The following is a 22,016-nucleotide window of genomic DNA, read 5'->3' on the forward strand; positions in this document are numbered from 1 at the left end:
AGAACCCCTGCTTCTCGCACGTTCGCTCAAAGTTAACCAGGAACAAACCAATGTCCTCTCCAAGCTTAAACGGCCGCATCAGGTCAGTCATTTTGAACAATACTCGTTCTCCTGCACCGTGTGCCTGACTTCCATTACGAGCGCGTTCCATCTCTACCTCGAGACGCTTCATTTCCAAAGCGTGTTCGCGCTCTTCTTTTTTCTCTTGTTGCTCTCGCTCTTTCTGTTCTTTACGTTCACGCTCTTCTTTTTCTTTCTGTTCTTTAAGTTCGCGCTCCTGTTTCTCTTTTTGCTCTTTAAGTTCGCGCTCCTGTCTTTTTGACCTCTCCTCAATAGTCTCAAGGCATTCCGACAGCTCGTCATCCTCAGCCTCTAACTCAAGAATAGCCTTTAGCAGTTCAGGTTTTCTTAGTTTGTCTGAGACATCCAGACCCAACTCTCTTGCAAGCTCCAACAATTTCGGTTTGCGCAACGACTTCAAATCCATGGCTGCTCTGAATGCTGCTTTCTCTACTGCTTACTATTGTCTTGCCGCAACTAACCCGGCAGCAACGACAACCACAATTACCAGCTCTGTTTCTAACACTAACAAAAAGCCTGGCAAAGCTCAGAAGAAGAAAGTCCCGCACTCACCAAACCTCGCAGGCAGGAATTCCGCGCAGTCGTTCCGCTGCAGGCAACCAGTCGTCACACAGGGCTCGTTGCACTGCTCCCGGATCGTCGTTGAGCTGCTCAGCATACAGTCAACTGCATCTCTTCGCTGCTGGCCTCCGTTGTCGCGATCTCACCGCTGGCAGACAGTTGTTTGAAGTCGTAGGCGATCTCACCGCTGCCAACCAGATGTTTGGAATCGCACTGCTGGTACGATCTGTTGGGAACTCGGCGCTGACGCCCGTGGTTGTACCTGGGTCGCAAGCCCCAAGGGTAGCGTTGGCCTGGCGGCCTGGGGTACAACTGGAAGCATCCGAAGGTCCCGGCAAAGCATGAGTCGACTGGTAACAACGAAACAACTTGTTTATTTTAACATCGCAAAGAGTTGGCGGTCAGGTTGACCGAAGTAGAGAGACGGGAGAGCACTTCACTCAACAGAAGAAATCGGAGCCCTCCTTTTGGCGTCCGGGGGCAGCTGTTTTTATACTCTCGCAGTTGAGGGCAAGAAGGAACCCCTCAAAAGACGAGCACGTGAATGTACAATGGGCTAATGGTGACGCACACTGTCGTAGCGATGCCGTAGCACCATGTCGAGCACGATCTCGTAGCACCCTGTCGTGGCGCTGCCGGTCGGACACAATGACTGTAATGAGAGGATGGTCCCTGCTTTGGCATCGCCTGTTTCGGGCATAATGACTGGAACGAGATCCCTGCTTTGGCATCGCCTGTTTCGGGCACAATGACTGGAATGAGATCCCTGCTTTGGCATCGCCTGTTTCGGGCACAATGACTGGAATGCGAGGATGATCCCTAGGCGGTCGCATCGCCGCAGTCGCGCCTGGAAACACCTGGCGATGAGTGTTGCGGCGACGACGATCGGGCCAAAATGTCTGCCGCCCCGCCGCAGTCGCGCCGGCAAAACCACGTGTCGCGGGCGAATCGCAACAAGGCCTAACGCGGCTAAGCTTGGCTGGTGAAGGCACGTAAAGTTGGTTTTCTCAAAGCGCAACTAATTGTTTGCTGCTTGCAGAATAACCTCTAAATTGTAATTAAACACGAATACACGCAAGTCAAAATTACTATTCCTATCATAAGATGGTTTGTTTTATTTAATTATTTCTAATAGCTTTTCTTTGACGCCGTAGTGGCGCTGTCAGCGCAAGACGCTATCCGTAAACGCAAAGCCCTATTCCAAAACTATTCACTCCTGCGTGCCCCAACGCTAACACCCGCAAAGCTCTTTGGGGCCCCAAACTATCGGGGCCCCCATTCTAAAGCTCTCTAATGGCAAAAAGACTGGACACACAAATCGGCTGTTTCAATTGTGCGTTTCATTCTAATGAAAAGAGGGTTGAGTGTCGGACACAGATCCAACGCATCGAACTAGTGGCGTAGAGCAACGTTATTTATTTATTTATTTATTTATTTATTTATTCGTAACAACGCTCACCGTTATCACGGCAACATCGCCAGTCCGCAACCGCACAAACGTCTGTAGCCAGCAGTTTAACCGAGGGAATCACAGAAGTGGGCTTCTCCTTACAGTAATTCTAAGTGCAGAGAAGCCACCTTTGACGAAAGCCTTTGTGGGACCTCAAGCGCGCACGGGCAATCTTGGCACAGCTTTCGGGATGCTAGCCACGGTGAAGGGGCGTACTTCAGTACGTGCGGTGTACGTACGGACAGTCGTCCGCAAAAGTTTACGGGACACGTGATTTGCGAGGAAGTTGGCACTCCCGCGAAGCCTGTAGGGCCGTAGGCTCGAGCTGAACGTCTTTGGGACTCTTCTTAAGGATTGCAACCACGAATTTGGGCTCGTTGTACGATCCTAAGAATGTTGGGTCAATAGTCACGAAAAAATAAACGCCGCGCCATCGTGATGCAACGCACTAGCATTGGGAGACGGTTCCGACCAGCTCGTTAGTGGAAGACTAGAGAAAGCCTATCGCCAAATGTGCCGCGATTGGGGCACGTTGGCTGCACCTTGATCGGGCACCGGGCCAGGATCCCCGCGTTGGGGGGTGAAGCCATAGCCCAAAGTGCCGCCGCCGAGGCCCTTAACTGAGGGCCCCAGCCGAAACGGGGATATTACGCCCCCCCCCCCCCCCCTCCTGATCGAGATAAAACCCTTCCGTCTGCCTGCCGCGACGATTACGATAACATCGCGCTTCTCACAACCGCCAAATGGTTCGGCAGGCCGCCATCGGCGCACCGCTGCGAATCGGGGCTTCGGTTGTCGCCTCTCGCCCACAACCGCAATCTTGTTACACTGTAGAGACCACCACTGTGAGCACCGCCGTCGCGGTTCCCTCCCCGCTAATGAGGGCAGCGAGGGCGGCGGCCTCTTCGTCGCGTCGCCGTCATCGCGATCGTCAGCCTTGGCCGGCTAATCCCGATCTGGCTGCTGCTGGGCGAGCACGTACTACACAGCTCCGTCGGCGCGGCGGCGAGCCACTGCGTAACAACGGGCTACGCCGTGCGTGCGCTGTAGAGGTCCTCGCGATGACGTGCCTCTTCACCGAATACAATTGGCGGAGCAAAAACACGTACTATATATATATATATATATATATATATATAGAGAGAGAGAGAGAGAGAGAGAGACAGAAAGCACTGCTATTGTTTGGTGGTGCGTGACGCGAGACTGCGCGCGCGTACAAATGGAATGCACGTAAACCCACTGCCGCGTATTCGCACGGCCTGCCTCGCACCCTGCATCGTACGTATACCATACTCTTCTACTTGGCCGCCCGTCGGTAACGAGCACTCCGGGCTGGTTCGCACTGTGCGACACATTTAAGCACCCCACCCAGCCAGCCCATTTCTCTTGCAGGAGGCTCTGAGAAAGAGAAAGAAAGGAAGAAAAAGCAGTGGCATTCCCAAGTTGGTGAAACGACGCACTCTTTTTTTTCTTTTTTTGTCCCTAATGATCTTTCGAGACGGGGGCCAGCTCCGTCGCAAAGCTCGCGCTGTCGTGTACGCACGAACTGGCGCCGTCTTACAAATGTGGCAGACGACCCCGAAAAAAAACAAAAAGATTAAGGCTATCTGCTTTGGGAACCAAACTAGGCCTAGACCGCAGAAGCTGACGCTGAAGTGCGAGCGTTGCAGGAAGTGAAAACAGAGACAAAGCCCCCCCAGGAAAAGTTCTGCTAAGCAAGTTTTTCTCCCGTACCGCGGGCCCTATGGCTATAGCTCTTCACTGCTCCGCTCCATCGTCTCGTAATAAACAGTTTTTATATATATATATATATATATATATATATATATATATATATATATATATATATATATATATATATATATATATATATATATATATATATATATCGCTCGTCCCGTCACCTTTGTTCGTTATGCTAGCGGCTGAGCAGAACTTTTTGCTGGGCGAGTTGGTCGAGATCTAAGGAATACATTGTTGCGCCAAAAGGTCTATTTTCCTTTTGGGCGCAACAATGTACTCATTAGATGCAGTTGTCGCTTTGTAAACCGACTATACACACAGCGGGAGAACAAGTTCTGCCATAAAGGGTGCCACGTGGTTGGCGACAGTCGCGGGTGCAGCGCGACTATATAGCACGCGGTCGCAGCGTTTCTCGCTACGAGTCTTGATGCTGTTTCCTTCGCGTGTAGCAACGTCCACCTGGTACGTTGCGCCGGACAAGTTCCACCGCAAGAAAACGCAGCGCTCGTTCCGATATCAACAAGGAGCCCAGCTTCCAGCTTTTCTCTTCGAGATTATACGTTTGCCTGTGCTGTTATCTTGAAAACGCTGACTCTTCGTTCGTGGATGGGACAACTGATGTCGATGAACAGGTTAATTTGCTTACGAAAACCGTTCAACGTGGCACGCGCACATTCGTGTCTATATGCGCAATGGCGCGAAATCAGCGATCACAAAGACACGCGGAATTTACAGCGCATGCGCGCGTGGAACCTGTAGCCGCCTGCGTGTTATACTTGGCTTTCACGCCCCCGATATTTATAACCAACCTTAGTAAAGCGTGCACTAAAGAGAAGCACTAAATCAGTTTAGATAGCATTCCTGAAAAAAATTCTGTTTCTTGTTGATTTCGCGGTAATGTGTTCATTATTAGAAGAGAGAGTAAATGTGGAGTTTCATTTCTTTTTTTCGAATTTCGCGCCGTAACCCCGGCGGCGCTGGTACGTCAGTGTGACGTCGCAGACCGGACGTCAATGTCAATTTTGCTCGCATTTGGACCGCTGCGGTTTGGTATAAAAAGTTCTCGAAACTTGCGAATTTCAGTCCTTTTCTCCTTTATTAGAATGCAATGCACAACATTTGTAACTCTAAAACAATTAATTGGGCCCCAACAGGCGACGTCGAAAATCTGTGACCTCACGTGCCGGCATCTGTGACGTCACGGCGAGCTGGTGCGGCAACTTCGTGGCTGTTTCGCCACCCGCGTTTCATTTTTTTGCAACCTTTTCTGGCTCATACTAAGCCTCGTCGAACAGTGTACGAGTGCCATTTTCGGTATTGACGAAGGGCATGTAATTTACTGATGAGCGCAGCTTACTTTAATATAGCCTCCCTTCTTAACGCGCTTTCTATGAACATTCTTTTACAGCTCGTTTCCGTTGGTCGCAGCAGCAACGCGAAGCACAACCTTGTCGCGCCGCCTGTTGTCGACGTTATCTTCAGGGTCGCGACGCCAGTGTTTGACGTTGTCCATTGGTTCCTTTCTCTCTCTCCCCCCCTCCCCTTGAAGTACTGCTGCCTTCTGGCGCTTCGAGATACGCGTGTATATGCGAAGTGCAGAAGGTGATAAAACCGAACGTTTGATCGGCGTGCGCGTTGATGCTTATTTCTTGTTTCCGGTTTGTTTGGGCTTGCATATACAGCGGAACTAGCGCTGCACGCCCGTGATAAGGGAAGCCCGTGCTTGAAGTGGCCTCGACGGATGCCGAACCGCCGACTGTACAGCCTGTAAGCAGTCTCTGGGATATGCCCCGTAAAACTTAAAACTATCACCTACCCCTCCACCTCCATTCACCCGCCCCCCCTGTTATTTCGAGCTCCTTATATGGTCTGCCGTAAACCTTTCCTTTCCCTTTTTTATTCGTCCCGACGAGAGGCCTGGTGCATTGGCCTTTCGCTCGATTCTGTAGACGACCCTTTCGAATTTTACACTCGCAGGTCCCAAAAGAAGTCTGGTTTCACCGTTTGGAATCAGCCGCTAAGTTTAGCGGTAACTAGGAGAATGAGCTTCAAGAGCTTCTAAATAAACAAACAAGCAAACAAATGAGTGTGTGCGTGCGTGTGTAGGGCCCACCGGTTGACACCAACCTTGTATACGCAGTTAAGAGAAACTTTGCTGTATTAAATCTTACTGCGAAACGCAAAAGAAAGCCACATATATAAGCTCGATGCACGTTGCGCGTTTATTCTATTTGCAACACACAGAAAACGTTTACCCATACTACGGCACTAATTGCTGCTTTTCTTTTTTTTCATTTTTTGCTGTTAGGTAAATTCCGGTGCCAAAAGAACGCTCCACCGGAAGTGTTCCGGGGTCGCATGCTGTTACTGCACCTCTGTTACGCATGCACCAGTTGTTACCACGTCTCGGGTAAAAGGGTCTGTTCTTTTCCTATCAGTCCACATTTCGCGGTCGGCCGATCCCGTTGATAAGGCAGGACTTCCCTTTTGCATAGTAAACGTCTTACAGCAACAGATGCCTAACAAGAGTCGCCCGCCAGTTTCCCCGGTGTAGCAAAGCACGCACCTGGCTGTAATAGCCCTAAGAGGGCTGACAGTATGAATGAATGAATGAATGAATGAATGAATGAATGAATGAATGAATGAATGAATTTCACGAAAGTCGTATGTGTATTCGTGCACCGAATTGGAACAGCCGAGTTCGTCGCTCGACAAAGCTTACTTTCCTGTGTGCCTCGTTGTTTCGCGTTCTGTTCCACGTCAACGTGTGAACGTACCGCTCTTTATCGCTGCAGCACACAGCCTGAATTTATGGACGAGACCGTTAAAAAAGAGGCGACACGTCGACGCGTGGCACACGACCGCCACGCGTCGTGTACGTGTCGCCTCTTTCTTGTCCCTGCGTGTATGTTTTAGGGCGTAGACTGCAGTGATCGCGCACCAGCTTTAGACGAAGCCGTAGTCGTTGGTGTATGTACCGTTTTTGGCCGCCGACTTCTCCGCCGCCCGTCCCAGCAGCAGGTCCTCGTGTGCCGGGGGCAGGTCTCCCTGGAGCAGCTGGTTGGCCGCGGCGAGCACGGCACGGGCTCCCAGGCGACCGCTGCGCCCTCCGTCGGCTGCGTGGAACACTGAGTGCAGAGCTGCGCAGAGATTGGTTCACCGATTGATTGTGAATGATTGGTCGACTGAGTTTGATATTCGAAGCATCGTATAGGGGCTGTGGCATGCACGGTGTTATAAAGCGCACCGAGTTAATTTTGGCAACGTGAGGATATCTTACTAGCACGACGTTTTCGACATTTATTATTTCCTGCTTCAACTGAAGGACTTCGACCTCCAAACCTTAAAAGAAATACTAGGGAACCTCAAAGCGCCCTATTTGATTAGCTACAGCAGCTTTTCTAGCAACCAGTTTCGGTTTCCAGGAGGTCACGTGGGAGCGGAACACAGCGACGTTTTGCGCTCCCTCCGCTTCGTTGGGTCGTTAACTATGCTGCTACACCTGGCCTCACACCCATAGTAGCAGCACAGCAGACAACAGTGCGAGCCAGAGCGAATGTGTGATTCTGGTCGTTGTAAAATTCCGCCACGTTATCGAATTCGCCATCTTGTCGGCTCTGATTGGCCCGGAGGGCTGCTTATACGGCCTCCCTGATTGGCTCAAGGTGCCGCCTTTACAAAATTTGACAATATGGCGGCAATTTGACGATGTCTTACCAGCACCCCGACTGCAAAAAAAAAAGAAAGAAAAACGTGGCCACGTTCTGCTCCCACGTGACCAATCTCTAGTCGTGACTTGACACGCACACCTCTTAGTGCCAGACATCGAAGAGCGCCGCATTTCCGCATCACCATGGGAAAGCAATAAGATAATACACCCAAGAAAATATATGAAAAAAGTTGTCTGTCATTACAGAGACGTTGCTTGTTCGTAAATGATTTGCCATTCACGGAATACCGAGTTAGCGGCGAAGTTTACGTAAGCGGCCGCGTTGATAGCGCCAATTAACCAGATAGGATAAAGATAAGTTTTTACAGTGGCCAGCCATTATGTTACCTGGCTGCTGGTGTATGAGTGTGTCACCACCCCCTTCTCATTCTCCAGAGAGCCGGTATACCGCATACGGCCGTTTACGGGTTACCGGAGCCATAGACGGCTGTGACAGCACTGGTAACAACACTTTGTGATGTTTCGTCCTGCTAGGATGCATTCGAAACATTTATTTTTGTGTGTTACGTGAGCGTTATTTATCGATGGAGATTCACAAGAGGAGTGCATTTTAACGTTTACACGGCTACCAGTGCTTTAAGGTTACAGTTAGGTAAAATAAGGTAGGTCACTGCAGTATTAGTTTCGTGTACTCTGGTTAAACACTGCGTCACAAGATGACGCTACCAGCGTTGCTGCTGCCGTACACCTGCACGTGCGGTAACCCGGGGTACCGTAAAAAAATGTGCGCCCTTAAAAGTGAACAAGGGTGTCAATTGTCTTACAGCGTATTCCACAAACGGTACGATGTTTGCCGACAAGATAAACCTCTCGAGTGTAGGTCTCGTACGGTGATTACCGTTATACAGAGTCTCGATGTGTCGCCCGCGCTGCTAAGGTTCGTGGAGATTCCGCGCTTTCGCAAAGTCCCCCCAAAAAATCAAGACCAAGGGAAGTGACTGCATCGTTCGGTCGATGCGGGCTGCATCTGCGAGCGGTGACGCGTCCGCCAGCAACCCAATCCGTCAGCTGTTTTTTTTTTCTTTCCTAGCATGCCGTCCGGCCCCACCACCACGACGACGACTTGCTTGCTCAACAGGCGCGTTGGGCGCCGGCTTCCCGGGGCCTCGTTGCGAGACTCCCGAGGAATTTCCGTGTCCGCCGCCCGCGTCGTGTAGAAAGCGTTTCGACACGTCGCGTGAGTCACGCGCGTCCTCGCGTATAACGTCAACGGCGCGCGACGCCCGCGTGCTGTCATGCACATCGTGGGCATGATTGTTTACACGACAGATCAGAAACTGGTTGGTCGGTTGGTTGATTAATTGGATTGATTGATTGGTGATTCGTTAGGTTTAACGTCCCAACGGAACACTAGAGGGCTATGAGAAACGCCATACAATGGTGAAATCCGGATTAACTTTGGCTGCCTCCTTCCCGTTTTTCTACATTTAAGAATGAAGTAATAACATACGAGTTTGACCGCCAGGGTTGGTCGACGCGCACTTAAATATACTATATAGGCGGGCGTCTTAGCGTTTCTCTCTCACCTAGATCCGATCGTCGAACTCTTGAATCGAACTCGCAACCTCGTGCTCAGTAATCGCGGCGGGTGCCAAAAAAAAAAAGAAAACAAAAAAAAAACGGTATTACTGTAGCGGAGAAAAATGTAAACCAAATCATCCCTTTGTTGAAGTTAGCGACCCGACAGCAGTGCCATTGCGCCAATATTGATCTCGAAGTACACAGTTTCTGGTATTTGGTCTGGTTTGGCGCTAAGAGAGCTCTCCAAACCTGCTAGGTTGAATCCTCGATTAGGTTGGTGGGGAAGCAGTTCTTCCTTTACCGATAAATAGTTAGACAGAGGCGCTTCCAAGTTTTATGACGTCACGGGGATACTACATGTGACGGGAACTCCAAGAACAGCCGCGTCGCCAATGCCCTTTCGTTCTTGTGCATCGGTTCTGATGTGTACCAAGCCACGGCTGAAAGTATCACTTCGGAACCCTATAAGCCGTGACCCATACATAGCAAACACTGACCTAACAAACATTGAGATAACTTAATTGGAAGCGGGGAACACCACGCACACGGAACAATTTTGTGTAAAGATGTGTTACAGCGTTGTACGATGCTACTCAAGATGACGAGCTGCGAAGCAAGAAAAAGAAAAACAATCTCTGATCGCGCGAAGTATCCACTTATCGACGATGCACGAAATTGCTGTACGCACCACTGACAAAGACAAGGCGGGCTAGTTGGCGCGTTGTTTCAGGGCCGGGATAATATGTAACGATTCCATTCCAATTCCTTTCGTTATCGCGCTACGGCAGTGGGCCGAGCTGTAGTATACTATCGATCCGCCTACGTTATCGCGAGGATCGGTCCGCTGTGAACGGTCAGCGATAAGAAAGGAACATAATCGAGCGAATGGCATCTCTCTATCATACCGAGGGCCCAGATTTGTGTGAAAGCTTGTAATTGTGTGCAGCAAAGTTTCGGTTCATATTCGGCGCCTTGTGGTGGGGCCTACGCTTTCTGTCTCGCGGATCCACTACGAATCGCAAAAAGAAAAAGCGCGGAGACCATTCACGAATGATTGCCAATGTAAGCGAATAACCGAACGAAGCGATTAAGCCGTTCGCTTTATCAAAGGAAGGATGCGCTCGAAGGTGTACATTAGTTGCAGCGAAGGTGGTCAGGTGTCGTTTGTTGCTTCGTCGCGTTGTTCCGAGGTCAGAGCCGTTGACTGTAGCAAATGTGCAAGCGGTTTTATACAGGATAGCTACGCACTTGTAAGCCGACTCGTCATACGCGTGTTTGAGACAAGCGGCGCTAGCGCCGTCGTGGGAGGCGGTGCCATCCTCCTCTCCCGCCGGCCCCACAGGGGAGAGGGTGTTGAGAGAGGAGGAGGACGCGAGAGCACGCGCAGTTTTGCATCGGCACCTTTGTTGTAGCGGCGCCGAAAGTCCGACCACCGAACAGGAACGCGAACGAAAGAGGCAAAGAAAGCATATATATGTGAGACACGGCCGAGAAAGCCGTGATGATGATGATAATAATAATTGTCAGCTATGGCGGATGCCACGTGTGTGTGGCACACGCGTTACGTGGTCGGTAATGCGAGGTCACGCCGACGTTACTCACCGCTCCGACCTTCGGACGCGACGAGTCGCTACAGGGTTCTGACCTTGAAAACGGTTGAGAGCTTGCTGACCCGAGTCTAAAGATACACAGGCTGACGTGCAAATTGATCTCCAGGCGTGCAGGTCCCACGTGATTGAAATGATTCTTATCCTTCTTCTTCTTAATGGTGATTCCTCAAAACACGGCACACAACCACGATTGGGATTGGCCTAGCAGGGTGATATTAAACGAATCCGCGAGCTATAATTAATGCCAAAATTGTTCGCGCACACACACAAAAAAGTAACAAGCATGTAACAGAAAGAGGAACTGGTACAGAATCGCAAGAAAATTAGGAAATGCGTAAGTGACAAAGAAGAGGTTAAAAAAAAAAAAGGTATTGCAGCTAGCACAGATGGCAGCACATTTTGTCCCCGCCAGTTTTACTTAACATCGACACAGAAAATACGTTACGTTAGGTTGGCCTTACTTTAGTGAGGATAAATAGGTTAGGTTAAGTAGATGGGCGTTTGTGTGGTGGTCTATACTGGTGCTGGTGTCGTCGCTACCGCCACCACGTGTCTCTTCCTGTAATCATCGCAGTCATGCTTTTCTTAGGCCACCTAGCGGGCCACCTAGTAATTAAAAGAACCTGTGACAAAAAAAAAAAAAAATGTCAGTGGCGATTTAGCGGTGAATGCGAGATAAATGCATTAGGATTACGTCGAATCTTTTTGTGGTCCCGGATCCATGATATAAACTGCGTTCACCACATTGCAAAGTGTTCTTTTTTTTTTTTTTTTCACGAGCTCGTTCGACACACGACCTGCCTCTTCGAGTAGCGAAATGCAACTGACGATGGCCCGGAGCAGACCAGATTATATATATGGCCATATCATAAGAAGCCAACAAACACCGACACCGAGGACAACATAGGGGAAATTACTTGTGCTTAATGAATGAAATAAACGATAAATTAATGGAAATGAAAGTGGATGAAAAAAAAAAAGACTTGCCGCAGGTGGGGAACGATCCTACAACCTTCGCATTTCGCTTGCGATGCTCTACCATTTGAGCTACCGCGGCGCCGTTTCCCCGTCCACTTTCTTGGGTATTGATGTTTCCTAGTAGAACCCTAGGAGTGTTAGCCAGCGCCACCACTCCCATGGTTTTATACTTCTTCTCTCTTCTAAGCTCTCCCCCTCCACCTCTACTACCACGTGACCGGCTTCCCACTCTGGCATCCCTGACGCGAACGCATTAAAACTTCGTGCATGCAGAGACCATCGATGCTACTCGCCGCGTTAGCCCATTGATGACTAGGCTATACACCCTTAAGCAAAATCACACCCTTTTGCCACACAACGATAATCGTCATTTGTCTTGTCCGCATTTCCTTTCGCCAACGCGGCGAGCCCGGTACTTCCCAGGAACGAACGGCATGCGCGTTATCAGCATGAGATAGCATTCCCCACAGGAAAGTAGAGGGCGCGGCGTTTTCAAGAAAGGAAACGCAAGCAAGGCAGTTGACGATTATCGTTGTGGGGCGGAGATACGCCCCAAGGGGTGTAACTTTGCCTAAGAGTGTACCACGTGCGTCGGGCGGTCGCCGTGGTTGCGGCTATGCATGGCGTCGGCGCTGCTAAGCACGAGGTATACGCCGGATCACAGACCCCGGTGTCACGGCGACCGCATTTCGATGGGGGCGAAATGCAAATAACGCCCTTGTGCTTCGTGCACTGGGTGCGCACTATAGAGAACCCCAAGGTCGTCGAAATTAATCCCGAGTCCCCTCCTCCACTAACCATACGGCTTGCTCTACACCTCCTCCACTAACTATGGCTCGTGCTTCACATAACCGATCGCGGCTCTAATACGCAGTTTAAACCCCCGGAATTTAATTTTACGCGCGTCTCGATGAAGATCGAGAGAGAGAGAGAGAAAGCTGTTCGCTTTGAAATAAAACGAGGCACTGCGGCAGACGTGAAACCGCTTCCTAACTGCCACTTGCGTGTTCTTGTTCGCCCTGCTTATGGAGTGCTTCGCGCTGTGTAGCCATGATGCGTATCAACTCGCGAACCAGCCCGCCTGTCCGCGTTGACAGAGAGCAGCCGGAGTACACACAAAACTGAGTAGGCGGCCACAATCGCGGAAAACACGGTACGAGCGCCCGAAAAACAACGCCGGCGGAGGGAATCGCACTCGATCCCGCGGCGTCGGCGGCCAGCGGGAAGGGACGGGCGACGAACGACGCTAATTGGGTGAAGGAGGATGCGGGGGGGACGTGGCTTTCGCCGGATCTCGGGGTCGTAGCTCCGTGTCAACGCTCTGCGGTGACCTCTTCCTGCTCCTCCTGTAGTTCTGTGCAGCGCTTCCGGAGAGGCCGGCTTCTTCGGGCGAGCAAGCACCACACGTGGGGTTCGATCGACGAACCGTCTGGAATCGGCTGATCTTTATCTACGTATATAGAGTGCACTGGACGATAGCTCGGCGATGGAGCCGAGCGCGAGGTCGCGGGATCGAATCCCGGCCGCGGCGGCCGCATTTCGATGGGGGCGAAATGCGAAAAACGCCCGCGTATACTTAGATTTAGGTGCACGTTGAAGAAGCCCTGGTGGTCGCAATTTCCGAAGTCCTCCACTACGGCGTGCCCGATAATCATAAAGTGGTTCTGGCACTTAAAGACCCATAATTTTCTTTTTAGGCGGTGACGCTAAGAAACCTGTAATTAGAACGACGTCTTAGAGAACAGCGGCAGGCCAAGCTTGTAAAAAGAGGCGTCACGAAAAGTAAACGTTCGCGAGCTGCCATCACGCGCTGGTGGGCGAACTCTGAGGCACAAAGCCTTTCAGAACAAGTTGACAGGCTAAAACGTGTGCCTCTGTCTGACCAACGTACCTGCGCAGCGTTTCAGTATCGCTAATTAGTGAAACGAAAAACGCTAAAATGAATAACTGATCGCATGCAACCTCCAAGATGGAGATCTGCTGTCGTGCCCCTCATGTACGCACCGCGTTTCCCACAACATCGTGAAAGTCGCGACGAGGGCTTGTAATATATATATATATATATATATATATATATATATATATATATATATATATATATATATATAGCGCCCCTAACAACATTGCTGGATCATCATCAAGATCATCGTCATCATCATATCGTCACGTAGTAATGAAGGTGAAGAAAGCAAAACTGGGAATGACGAAACTGGTGTTTTATGGGGCGAACTTGTGCGCTAAAAAAACAGGCTACACTAAAAGAACGGCGACAGCGGCGAACACAGTCGGCGATCGTCGAAAATCTGATCAGCGAGTCAAGCGCGTCGGCTTTTTATATATCAGTAATCGAACGTTCCAGAGTAATCGCTGTTGCCCGCGTGTCTTTTAGAAAGTTCTACACCGTTCGCGTCGCGCATGCATGAAATCAGATTACACAGGGTTCGGCGACAACCAGACAGCGGATAGAACCATCGATAACATTCGGCAAACTTCCGATACGTGCAAGCGCGTCCTGCGCTGTGCGATAACATTTGTTACACTGTAAAAACAGTTGCACCCTTCGGGGTGTATGTCTGCCACAGAACAATAATCGTCATCTGCCTTGCCCGCATTTCCTTTCTTTAACGCTGCGATCCCGGTACTTCCTAGTAACGAACGGCATGCGCGTTATCAGCTTGACATTGCATTGCCGACAGGAAATGCTATCATGCTGATAACGCGCATGCCGTTCGTTACTGGAAAGTACCGGGCTCGTAGCGTTAAAGAAAGGAAACGCATCAAGGCAGATGACGATTATCGTTGTGTGGCAGAAGGGGCACTCCAAAGGGTGTAAACTGTTCTTAGAGTGTAGCATACACTCTAAGAAAAGTTTACACCCTTTGAGTCGTATCTTGCCACACAAGAATAAACGTCATCTGTCTTGTCCGCATCTCCTTTAACGCTGCGAGCCCGGTACTTCCCAGTAACGAACGGCATGCGCGTTATCATCATGGCATAGCATCGCCGACAGGAAAGTAGGGGGCGCGGCGTTTTCAAGAAAGGAAACGCAAGCAAGGCAGGTGACAATTGTTGTGTGGCAGATATTACACCCCAAAGGGTGTAAACTTCTTCTTTTAGAGTGTACGGCGACAAAGACTCCTACATTTATTTTATATCGCACACTAAAAAAAAAAAAAACATGTTGAGACAACGTGCGCGTTTTTTGGGCGGCTCGTTTAAGGATGAAGTACGACGTTTCGAGGAGTCTGGGAAGAGGGGGGGGGGGGGGAGGATACAGTCACGTGCACCTTTTACAAGGTTAAGCGAGGGAGGTCGTAGCCTGCCCCGCTCTATTTTCGTATTCCTTCGTCGCAGAAACGTGAGCCAAATCTGTCCCCCGTAGTAAAGAAAAAGCATTTTTCTTTTGGTAGTACACTCCGCGTGGATTTCATACACACACACAAAAAAAAGTATAGAACGTGAGGGGCACTAAACGTCGCGGAACGTAGACACGGAGAGCAGCGAAAAGAACGCGTTTTTAACCGCACCGCACTCGCCTTTTTTTTTTCTCCTGCGAGCAAGGTATATATATACGCCACTTTTATCGTGTAGCTCGCCTCGTTCGCGCAGACGCATTAAAGGTGAATGAGTGCTCGTAAATGGCTTTGTCGACGGAAGCACGAATACCCCCTCCCCCATTCATTCCCCGTTTATGCTTAGACGCTTTGCGGCGTTCCAGCTGCAGGCAGGGAAAAAAAAACGGTCGTGAAGGGCTGCCAAAAACGGCGAACTCGTTAATTAGAGAGCAACGCTAAACTGGCTTGGACGGTATACGTGTAAAGTGTCGCTTCAAAACTCGATTTGCATTTATTTAGCAGAAAAAAAGAAAGGGTTGATTCGCAGCCGAGAAAATTAAAACCAAGCTTGATTATTTTCTCTCCCTCTACTTCTATCTGTGTCTTTTTAATTTTTTTTTATTCACGCTCTGAAGCTCGCCTATACAGGCGCGGTTGCGGACGTTCCCTACAAAGAGGCAATTCTCTGTCCACGCACTCTTACACTCTGAAACAAAATTACGCCCTTTGGGTTGTATCTTGCCACACAACGATAAACGTCATCTGTCTTGTCCGCATTTCCTTTCTTTAACGCGGCGAGCCCGGTACTTTCCAGTAACGAACGGCATGCGCGTTATCGGCATGACATAGCGTTCCCGACAGGAAAGTAGCGGGCGCGGCGTTTTCAAGAAAGGAAACGCAAGCAAAGCAGACGACGATTATCAGTGTGTGGCAGATATACACCCCAAAGGGTGTAGCTTTGTCTGAGAGTGTAGACAAAGGTACACCTCTTGGGGTGTATATCTGCCGCACAACAATAATCGCCTTGCTTGCGTTTCCTTGAAAATGCCGCGCCCGCTACTTTCCTGTCGAGAGTGCTATGCTGATAATGCGGGAGTGCTATGTATGCTGATAACGCGCATGGCGTTCGTTACTGGAAAGTACCGGGCTCGCCGCGTTAAAGAAAGGAAATGCGGACGAGATAGATGACGATTATCGTTGTTTGGCAAAAGCCTAACCGTTCTGCAGGCATTCACAACAAAGTTCCTTCACTCACTCACTCTTTCCACAGCAGCTCGCATATTACGCAAGTGCAACAATTGGCGACGATTATACGCTTTGCACGCCCGGGGACTAATTGCCTCGCCATGATCAGAAAACTACGAGTGTTCGGAAACTTAAGAAGATAAAATCGCAAAAAGTGACGTCGCAAGAACGTTCCGAGCCACGGGAAGCTTTAGCTCGGGCCCAACTCCGATCGATGCCGCCTATTCAGGTGCATGTAAAACGCAAAAAATGCTTTTTCTGAGATAACCACTGGGCCGATTTTGGTGAAAACTGTTTCATTCGAGAGAAAAAGGTAAGTTCAATGACTGTTGGAAGGGGAATTTCGATTTAAGGGCTGAATTTCTTTTAAAAAATATTTCTAAGATTGGTGAGATTGAGACAAAAGATAAATAAATAAAAGCACGGAGTTTCAAATTCGTAGCTCTGCATCAAGAACAGATATCGCAGTTCGGTAAACTGCATTCGTTAGACCATCGAAAGCGAACGAATTTGATTGATCAATTTTATATCTTGCGTGAATTTGTTCCATTTTTTACATAGGTTCTGCAAAAGTCATACTAACACACTAGTATATTTGACAGCCATGCGCGATACGTCAATTTTGTCCGCTTTAGAAGTACTATTAGATGTAGTCTACACAATTATGATATCGTTTCTCATTGCTGAGTTACGGAATTGCAAACTCGATAGTGTCGTTTTCTGAAAATTTGCGATTTTCAACCATCTTTCTTAAAATATTGACGGCCTAAATAAAACATTTGCTACCAACATTCACTATATTCTAACCATTTTTTTTATATAAAGCGCAACAAGCTTCATCTAATTTGGTGCACCATGGTTGCCGAGAAAAAAATTTCTCCTTTCCCATGTTTTTAGATAGAAACCTCCGAGCTAAAGCTTAGCCTTAAACAAATGCTTGTATGCTGACGATCCGTTCCTTGGTGGCTGAAAGATCGCAGCGCCCGAGTTTTCCCGAGAAACTTCTGTAGGCCATAGGGTTTCTCACTATAACCTCTAGAGGGAAACGAAAGACATGACCTCTGCACAGCTCTGAATCATATCGCATATCGCAGCTACAAAAGGCCACAAAAGCGCTGCTGCGATATTTGAAAGCTACAGGATTGAGTCAGCGTCTGTGATTCGGACTGCGTGACTGAATGATATCCCCAGTAGACTTTCTTTTGTTCTTTTAATCTTTCCGTCCCCTTTTCCCTTTCCCAGGGTAGCGTAGCCAACCGGGCTCAGTACTGCATGGTTAACCTCCCTACCTTTCTTTTATCATTTGCTCTCTCTCTCTCTCTCTCTCTCTCTCTCTCTCTCTCTCTGGCACTGCAGCTGCACTGTTGTGTGCATGGGAATGCCGCGGGATATGTGGTGGCTTCGGATTGGCATCGTTCTCGGGGAGCCAGAACACCTCGAGGGGCGGCACCCGGCTAGCACCGTTCTGTCTGTGTCAGCGGTTCCATTTCCAGCTTGTACAGCACGTAAAGAACGGTTTAAATCGAGAAACACGTTTTGTTCAATCATGAGGACTTGTACTTGGATGTACAATTAGCATGAAACGTAAAAAAAAAAAAATATCGGCGGGCCGCTAACGTCGGAGGACGGACTACGTTGGCGCACGCACTGCGACAGTTCGTCGTCTGTTCCTCCTTTTCTTCGCCTGATCGCGCACTGCGGGTGAGTTAACTTCATTGAAAGATGTGATGCGGCTGATTGAAAACCTTCTCTGAAGATTCTATCTTAAGAAAGTATTTTCTGTGTAGCCGTATGTCCACGTTTTAGGCGAATCCTCGCTCAACCCGCATGCCAACGCAAGCCTCGCACACCCATGACGTCACAGCGCCCGTTTAGGAAACTCGCACAGACGGTGGCGTACGCGCAGACGTACCACCTCGGCCAGCGAATCTCTTTGCATATGTTCAGGGCATGGCCTCCTCCGAGGCATCGCGTGCTACAAGATATAGACGTGGCATCTCGGAGGCCATGGATGCGGCATGGATACGCTTGTATGGACGCCGAGCATCGCGGATGCATGGAACCGTCGTTGCGGCGAGCGCTTCCTTGTATGTGCACCGCACACACATCCAGCGAGCTTGCATCGATGACGAGAAGCGGCGTGTGGAAAGCCTAAAGATCGAAAAGGGTATTTGCATCTTCGATAAATGGAGTTGCCGGGGCATATCTGGGGGCCGCGTACTCATAACGTTTATCTTTTCTGTTCTGCTTTCTGCGTCGTCGTATTCTGCTTGCTTCGCCGGTGCATGTTGACGCTGGCGAAAGACTGAGTTATACCGGATGCCATCTTTCAGTTTTATGGCGGAACTGTCGCGAATGCGCTAATTAATGTTCTTGGACAAGCATAGGCCTATGTGATTTTAAGCGTAATGCATCTATGACACGTTATATCAACGTTTTTCGCAGCTTTGGTAGTTCTTAGTTAGGTACAATTGCAACAGCCATTAGCAAAACTGGGAATAGGTGCAGAGCATTATACTGGAGGATTAATTGCACCGCATACGACACTCGACACTTGTACCTTAAAGGTAGAGAAATAATCTGAGCTGTGTTAGTAAATTACCCTTCCACAATTAATACAAAAAATCCACTCAATTACCGCGACGAGACGCAATGGTAATAAGCCTGAAAAAGACGCAGCAATGAAAGGCACGCGAGTGGCGACACCGCCTTGAAATCCCTGCACCAGCCCGATGTCTGTCTGTGACGTCATGGATTTTGACGCCGTCTGCTCGGGCTTATAGTTTAAATTATCATTGGTAAATACGGAGTGCATTTCATTCTAAGTTTGTCAGAGACTGAACTTATGAAGTTTCAGGAACGGTTACTGAACCACAACGGCGGAAATGCGAGAAGATACTTTGCAATCTGTGACGTCGCACTGACGTGTGTGCCGGCCCGGTGGTCCCGGCGCGAAATTCAAAAATGAAATTTTTGACCGTCACTTTCTCTTCAAGTAGGCAACCTATTACCGCGAGCTTAACGAAAAATATAGAGTTCTTCAAGAACACTGTTACCGTGAGAGGATTGAGGCTTTGTATGGCAGAAAAAGACGCAAGAAGAAATGACAGGTAGCGACGCCACCTTGAGGTTTCCGAACCAGCCCACCGTCCCGTGACGTCATGGATTTCGACACTGTCTGCTCGGGCATAGTTCTTTTTCCTCCCCCCCCCCCTTATTTTTGTTGTTGCTTTAGAGATAGACTGTCGTTGTGTTCTAAAAGACATCAAAATTAACTTAACATGTTTCAAAAACATTTTCACTGAGCCGCAAAGGCTCATGTGGGAGAAAATAGTTTGAAATCCGTGACGTCAGAGTGATAAGTGTTCCGGCGCTGGGGTTTTCAGCGCGAAGTTAGAAGTGTGAAAATTTGACCTTGTTTTGTTATTTTCACAGCAATCGGCCTCTTGCCGCGAAATGCAGGAAAACGCCGTTTCGAAATAATACTTTATCACTCTAGACAGATTGTGTGTCCTTAACGTTCGTTCAAGCAGTTTCTGCGCATAATACACAGCGACGATGATTTGTGTATCTTGTTAGTTTTGTAATTATTTTACTACACGTTCTCATTTGCTATAGTGAAATTGAATAAGCTCACATCGCATCTAAAGAAACATGTTCTGCTTGTTCGATTTATTGTGTATTTGTATTTCGTCTGCACTTTTGTTTTTCTTTCGCGCTTTCTGCAATAAACCCTGTCGGCATGGGGAGTGTGTTTAAGCAAAATGGTATTATTATTATTGATAATATAGAGAGTTCGTAGTCGTAGTCTCCTTCAAGCTCCGGGTCCCTACGATGGCAGGTACGGGAACTTCAAAATCGATGGCGATTTGGCGAAGCGAGGAAAACGGGCCAAAATTCATGTTTTCATTTCCATTTTCTTCCTTTTCTCATTTTTTTTTTTTGTACAGCGATGGAGTTTCCTAGCTGCAACGCCGGAAGGCTAGTTAGCACGCGCTAGCACACCAAGCTGGCACACCAAGCCGGGTTTCGCTTGTTACGCCAGACCTTGTGACGAAAGTGCTTACAGGATGACGGTGACGTACGCCTCAGTCACACGCCGGAAAATAGCGTCACTCTTGTTTTCTCAGACGGCGATATGATATATGGACACGTGCAACGACTTGCGCTTCCCTTTCTATATTTTTTTTCTTTAAAGTTCGCAGCTAGATCGCGTTTTATGGTCCGGATCATTCGAAATATTAATTGAAACTGTCAGTTGCCTGGCTTGCACAGAAAAAGAAAGAGAGAGAGAGAATTCGCCTTTCAGGATTGATCGAAAATCGGTTATTGTTGAAGTGCGCGGAAGCAGAAGAAGGCTTGGGCTCAGGGGACGTTGTTTGGTTGCACTTGTACTGAGTTGGCGAAAAATGAAATTTTTTAATATGTTAACAGTATGAGTGTCAAAATGTGTCTAAAGTGTGGGAAGCCGGTGTATATATATATATATATATATATATAATAATGACACTGATGGCGGTCTTCCTCGGACCAACGTGAGTTGCACTTCTTGAAGATGCAGGCCGTGTGTCGAGTGAGCTTCCCGAAAAAAAAAAAAAATAAGATAAAGCTTTGCAATGTGGTGAACGCGGTTTAAATCGTGGATCCAGGACCTCGAGAAGGTGCGACGTAATGGGCACGCATTTCTCTCGCATTTAGCGCTAAATCGCCCACTGATTTCTCTCCTTGCATTATGCGCAAGCGGTTATGGTATTAGCGCGAAATTAGGCACCACAATGTCTTTCGCGCGAACTGTAACCCCGGTTGCTGTCCAATAATTTGTTTAGGGTTCACTGGGATGTCGTCATGCAAGGAACTATATATATTGCACTATTGTGTCGTGGTAGAGCTCCCCTTACCACGAACCTCAACTCACCCGCACGCGGGAGCCATCGGGTACTTCGAGCGCCACTTCCTAGAGGACCAGTCCGGAACACCGTGTGGCGCCTGCGACCGCGGAGGCTCGGCGTCTCGAACAAAAGCGTCTCGAAATGCTAGCTTTCACGGGGAGAAGAATGCCAGGACGCTTCTCTTATCGCCGGTATACCGTTAACACCGTGCTGTTTCTACCTTTGTACGTGTTAGACTGCAACTATCTTCGGGATCGGCCCACGAAAAAAAAAAAGTATAGACAGCGCCGACGAAATCGCGGTCAATTGCCGAAGAATGCTTAAACGCTCCGAAAAATGAGACAGCCAATTACTCAACATCGCGAGACCAATCGAATGCACCCGCGTCCCAGATAAAGGAGGGCAGGAAGCTCTTCTAACCGCCGTGGTTGCTCAGTGGCTATGGTGTTTGGGCTGCTGAGTACGAGGTCGCTGGATCGAATCCCGGCCACGGCGACCTCATTCCAATTGGGGCGAATTGCGAAAACACCCGTGTACTTAGATTTTAGGTGCGCGTTAAAGAACCCCAGGTGGTCGAAATTTCCGGAGTCCTCCACTACGGCGTGCCTTCATAATCAGGAAGTGGTTTTGGCACGTAAAACACCATAAAAAAAAAAGTTCTTCGGGACGGTTCGCGAACCGCACGGAAGCGCGACACGCCGCTCTCGAGCGAGCGAGCCCGTTGAGGTGAAAGAATCCTTCCAAATCGCAATCGGTCGCGCGGAGACCACCATGACTGGCTCGGCTCGGCTAGGCTAGGCTTCGTCGCGGCATCGCGCTACCGGCTGGTTGTGTAATCGCGCGCCGCCCTGAGCCTCGAGGGAGTAAGTAGGC

General features: G+C 49.1%; 1 protein-coding gene and 1 long non-coding RNA gene across 4 annotated transcripts in view; one reads left to right on the forward strand and one right to left on the reverse strand.

Annotated features, from left to right (window-relative positions):
- The window catches only part of LOC142589828 (neuronal-specific septin-3-like), a 101,764-nt gene that overhangs the window by 30,275 nt on the left and 49,473 nt on the right, over positions 1–22,016 (reverse strand). For 2 of the 3 annotated variants that reach the window (XM_075701420.1, XM_075701421.1), the window contains one exon: positions 6,814–6,975. The exons of the other annotated variant lie outside the window; for it this stretch is intronic. In XM_075701420.1, coding sequence (XP_075557535.1) covers positions 6,814–6,975 — 162 coding nt within the window. The remainder of the gene's footprint in view (positions 1–6,813; positions 6,976–22,016) is intronic. 3 annotated transcript variants of the gene reach the window in all.
- LOC142589830 (uncharacterized) overlaps positions 1–22,016 on the forward strand; it is a 94,884-nt gene that overhangs the window by 14,782 nt on the left and 58,086 nt on the right. The gene's annotated exons all lie outside the window — the stretch shown is intronic.

Source organism: Dermacentor variabilis, chromosome 8 (assembly GCF_050947875.1).
Source record: "Dermacentor variabilis isolate Ectoservices chromosome 8, ASM5094787v1, whole genome shotgun sequence".
Classification (NCBI taxonomy): Eukaryota; Metazoa; Arthropoda; class Arachnida; order Ixodida; family Ixodidae; genus Dermacentor; species Dermacentor variabilis.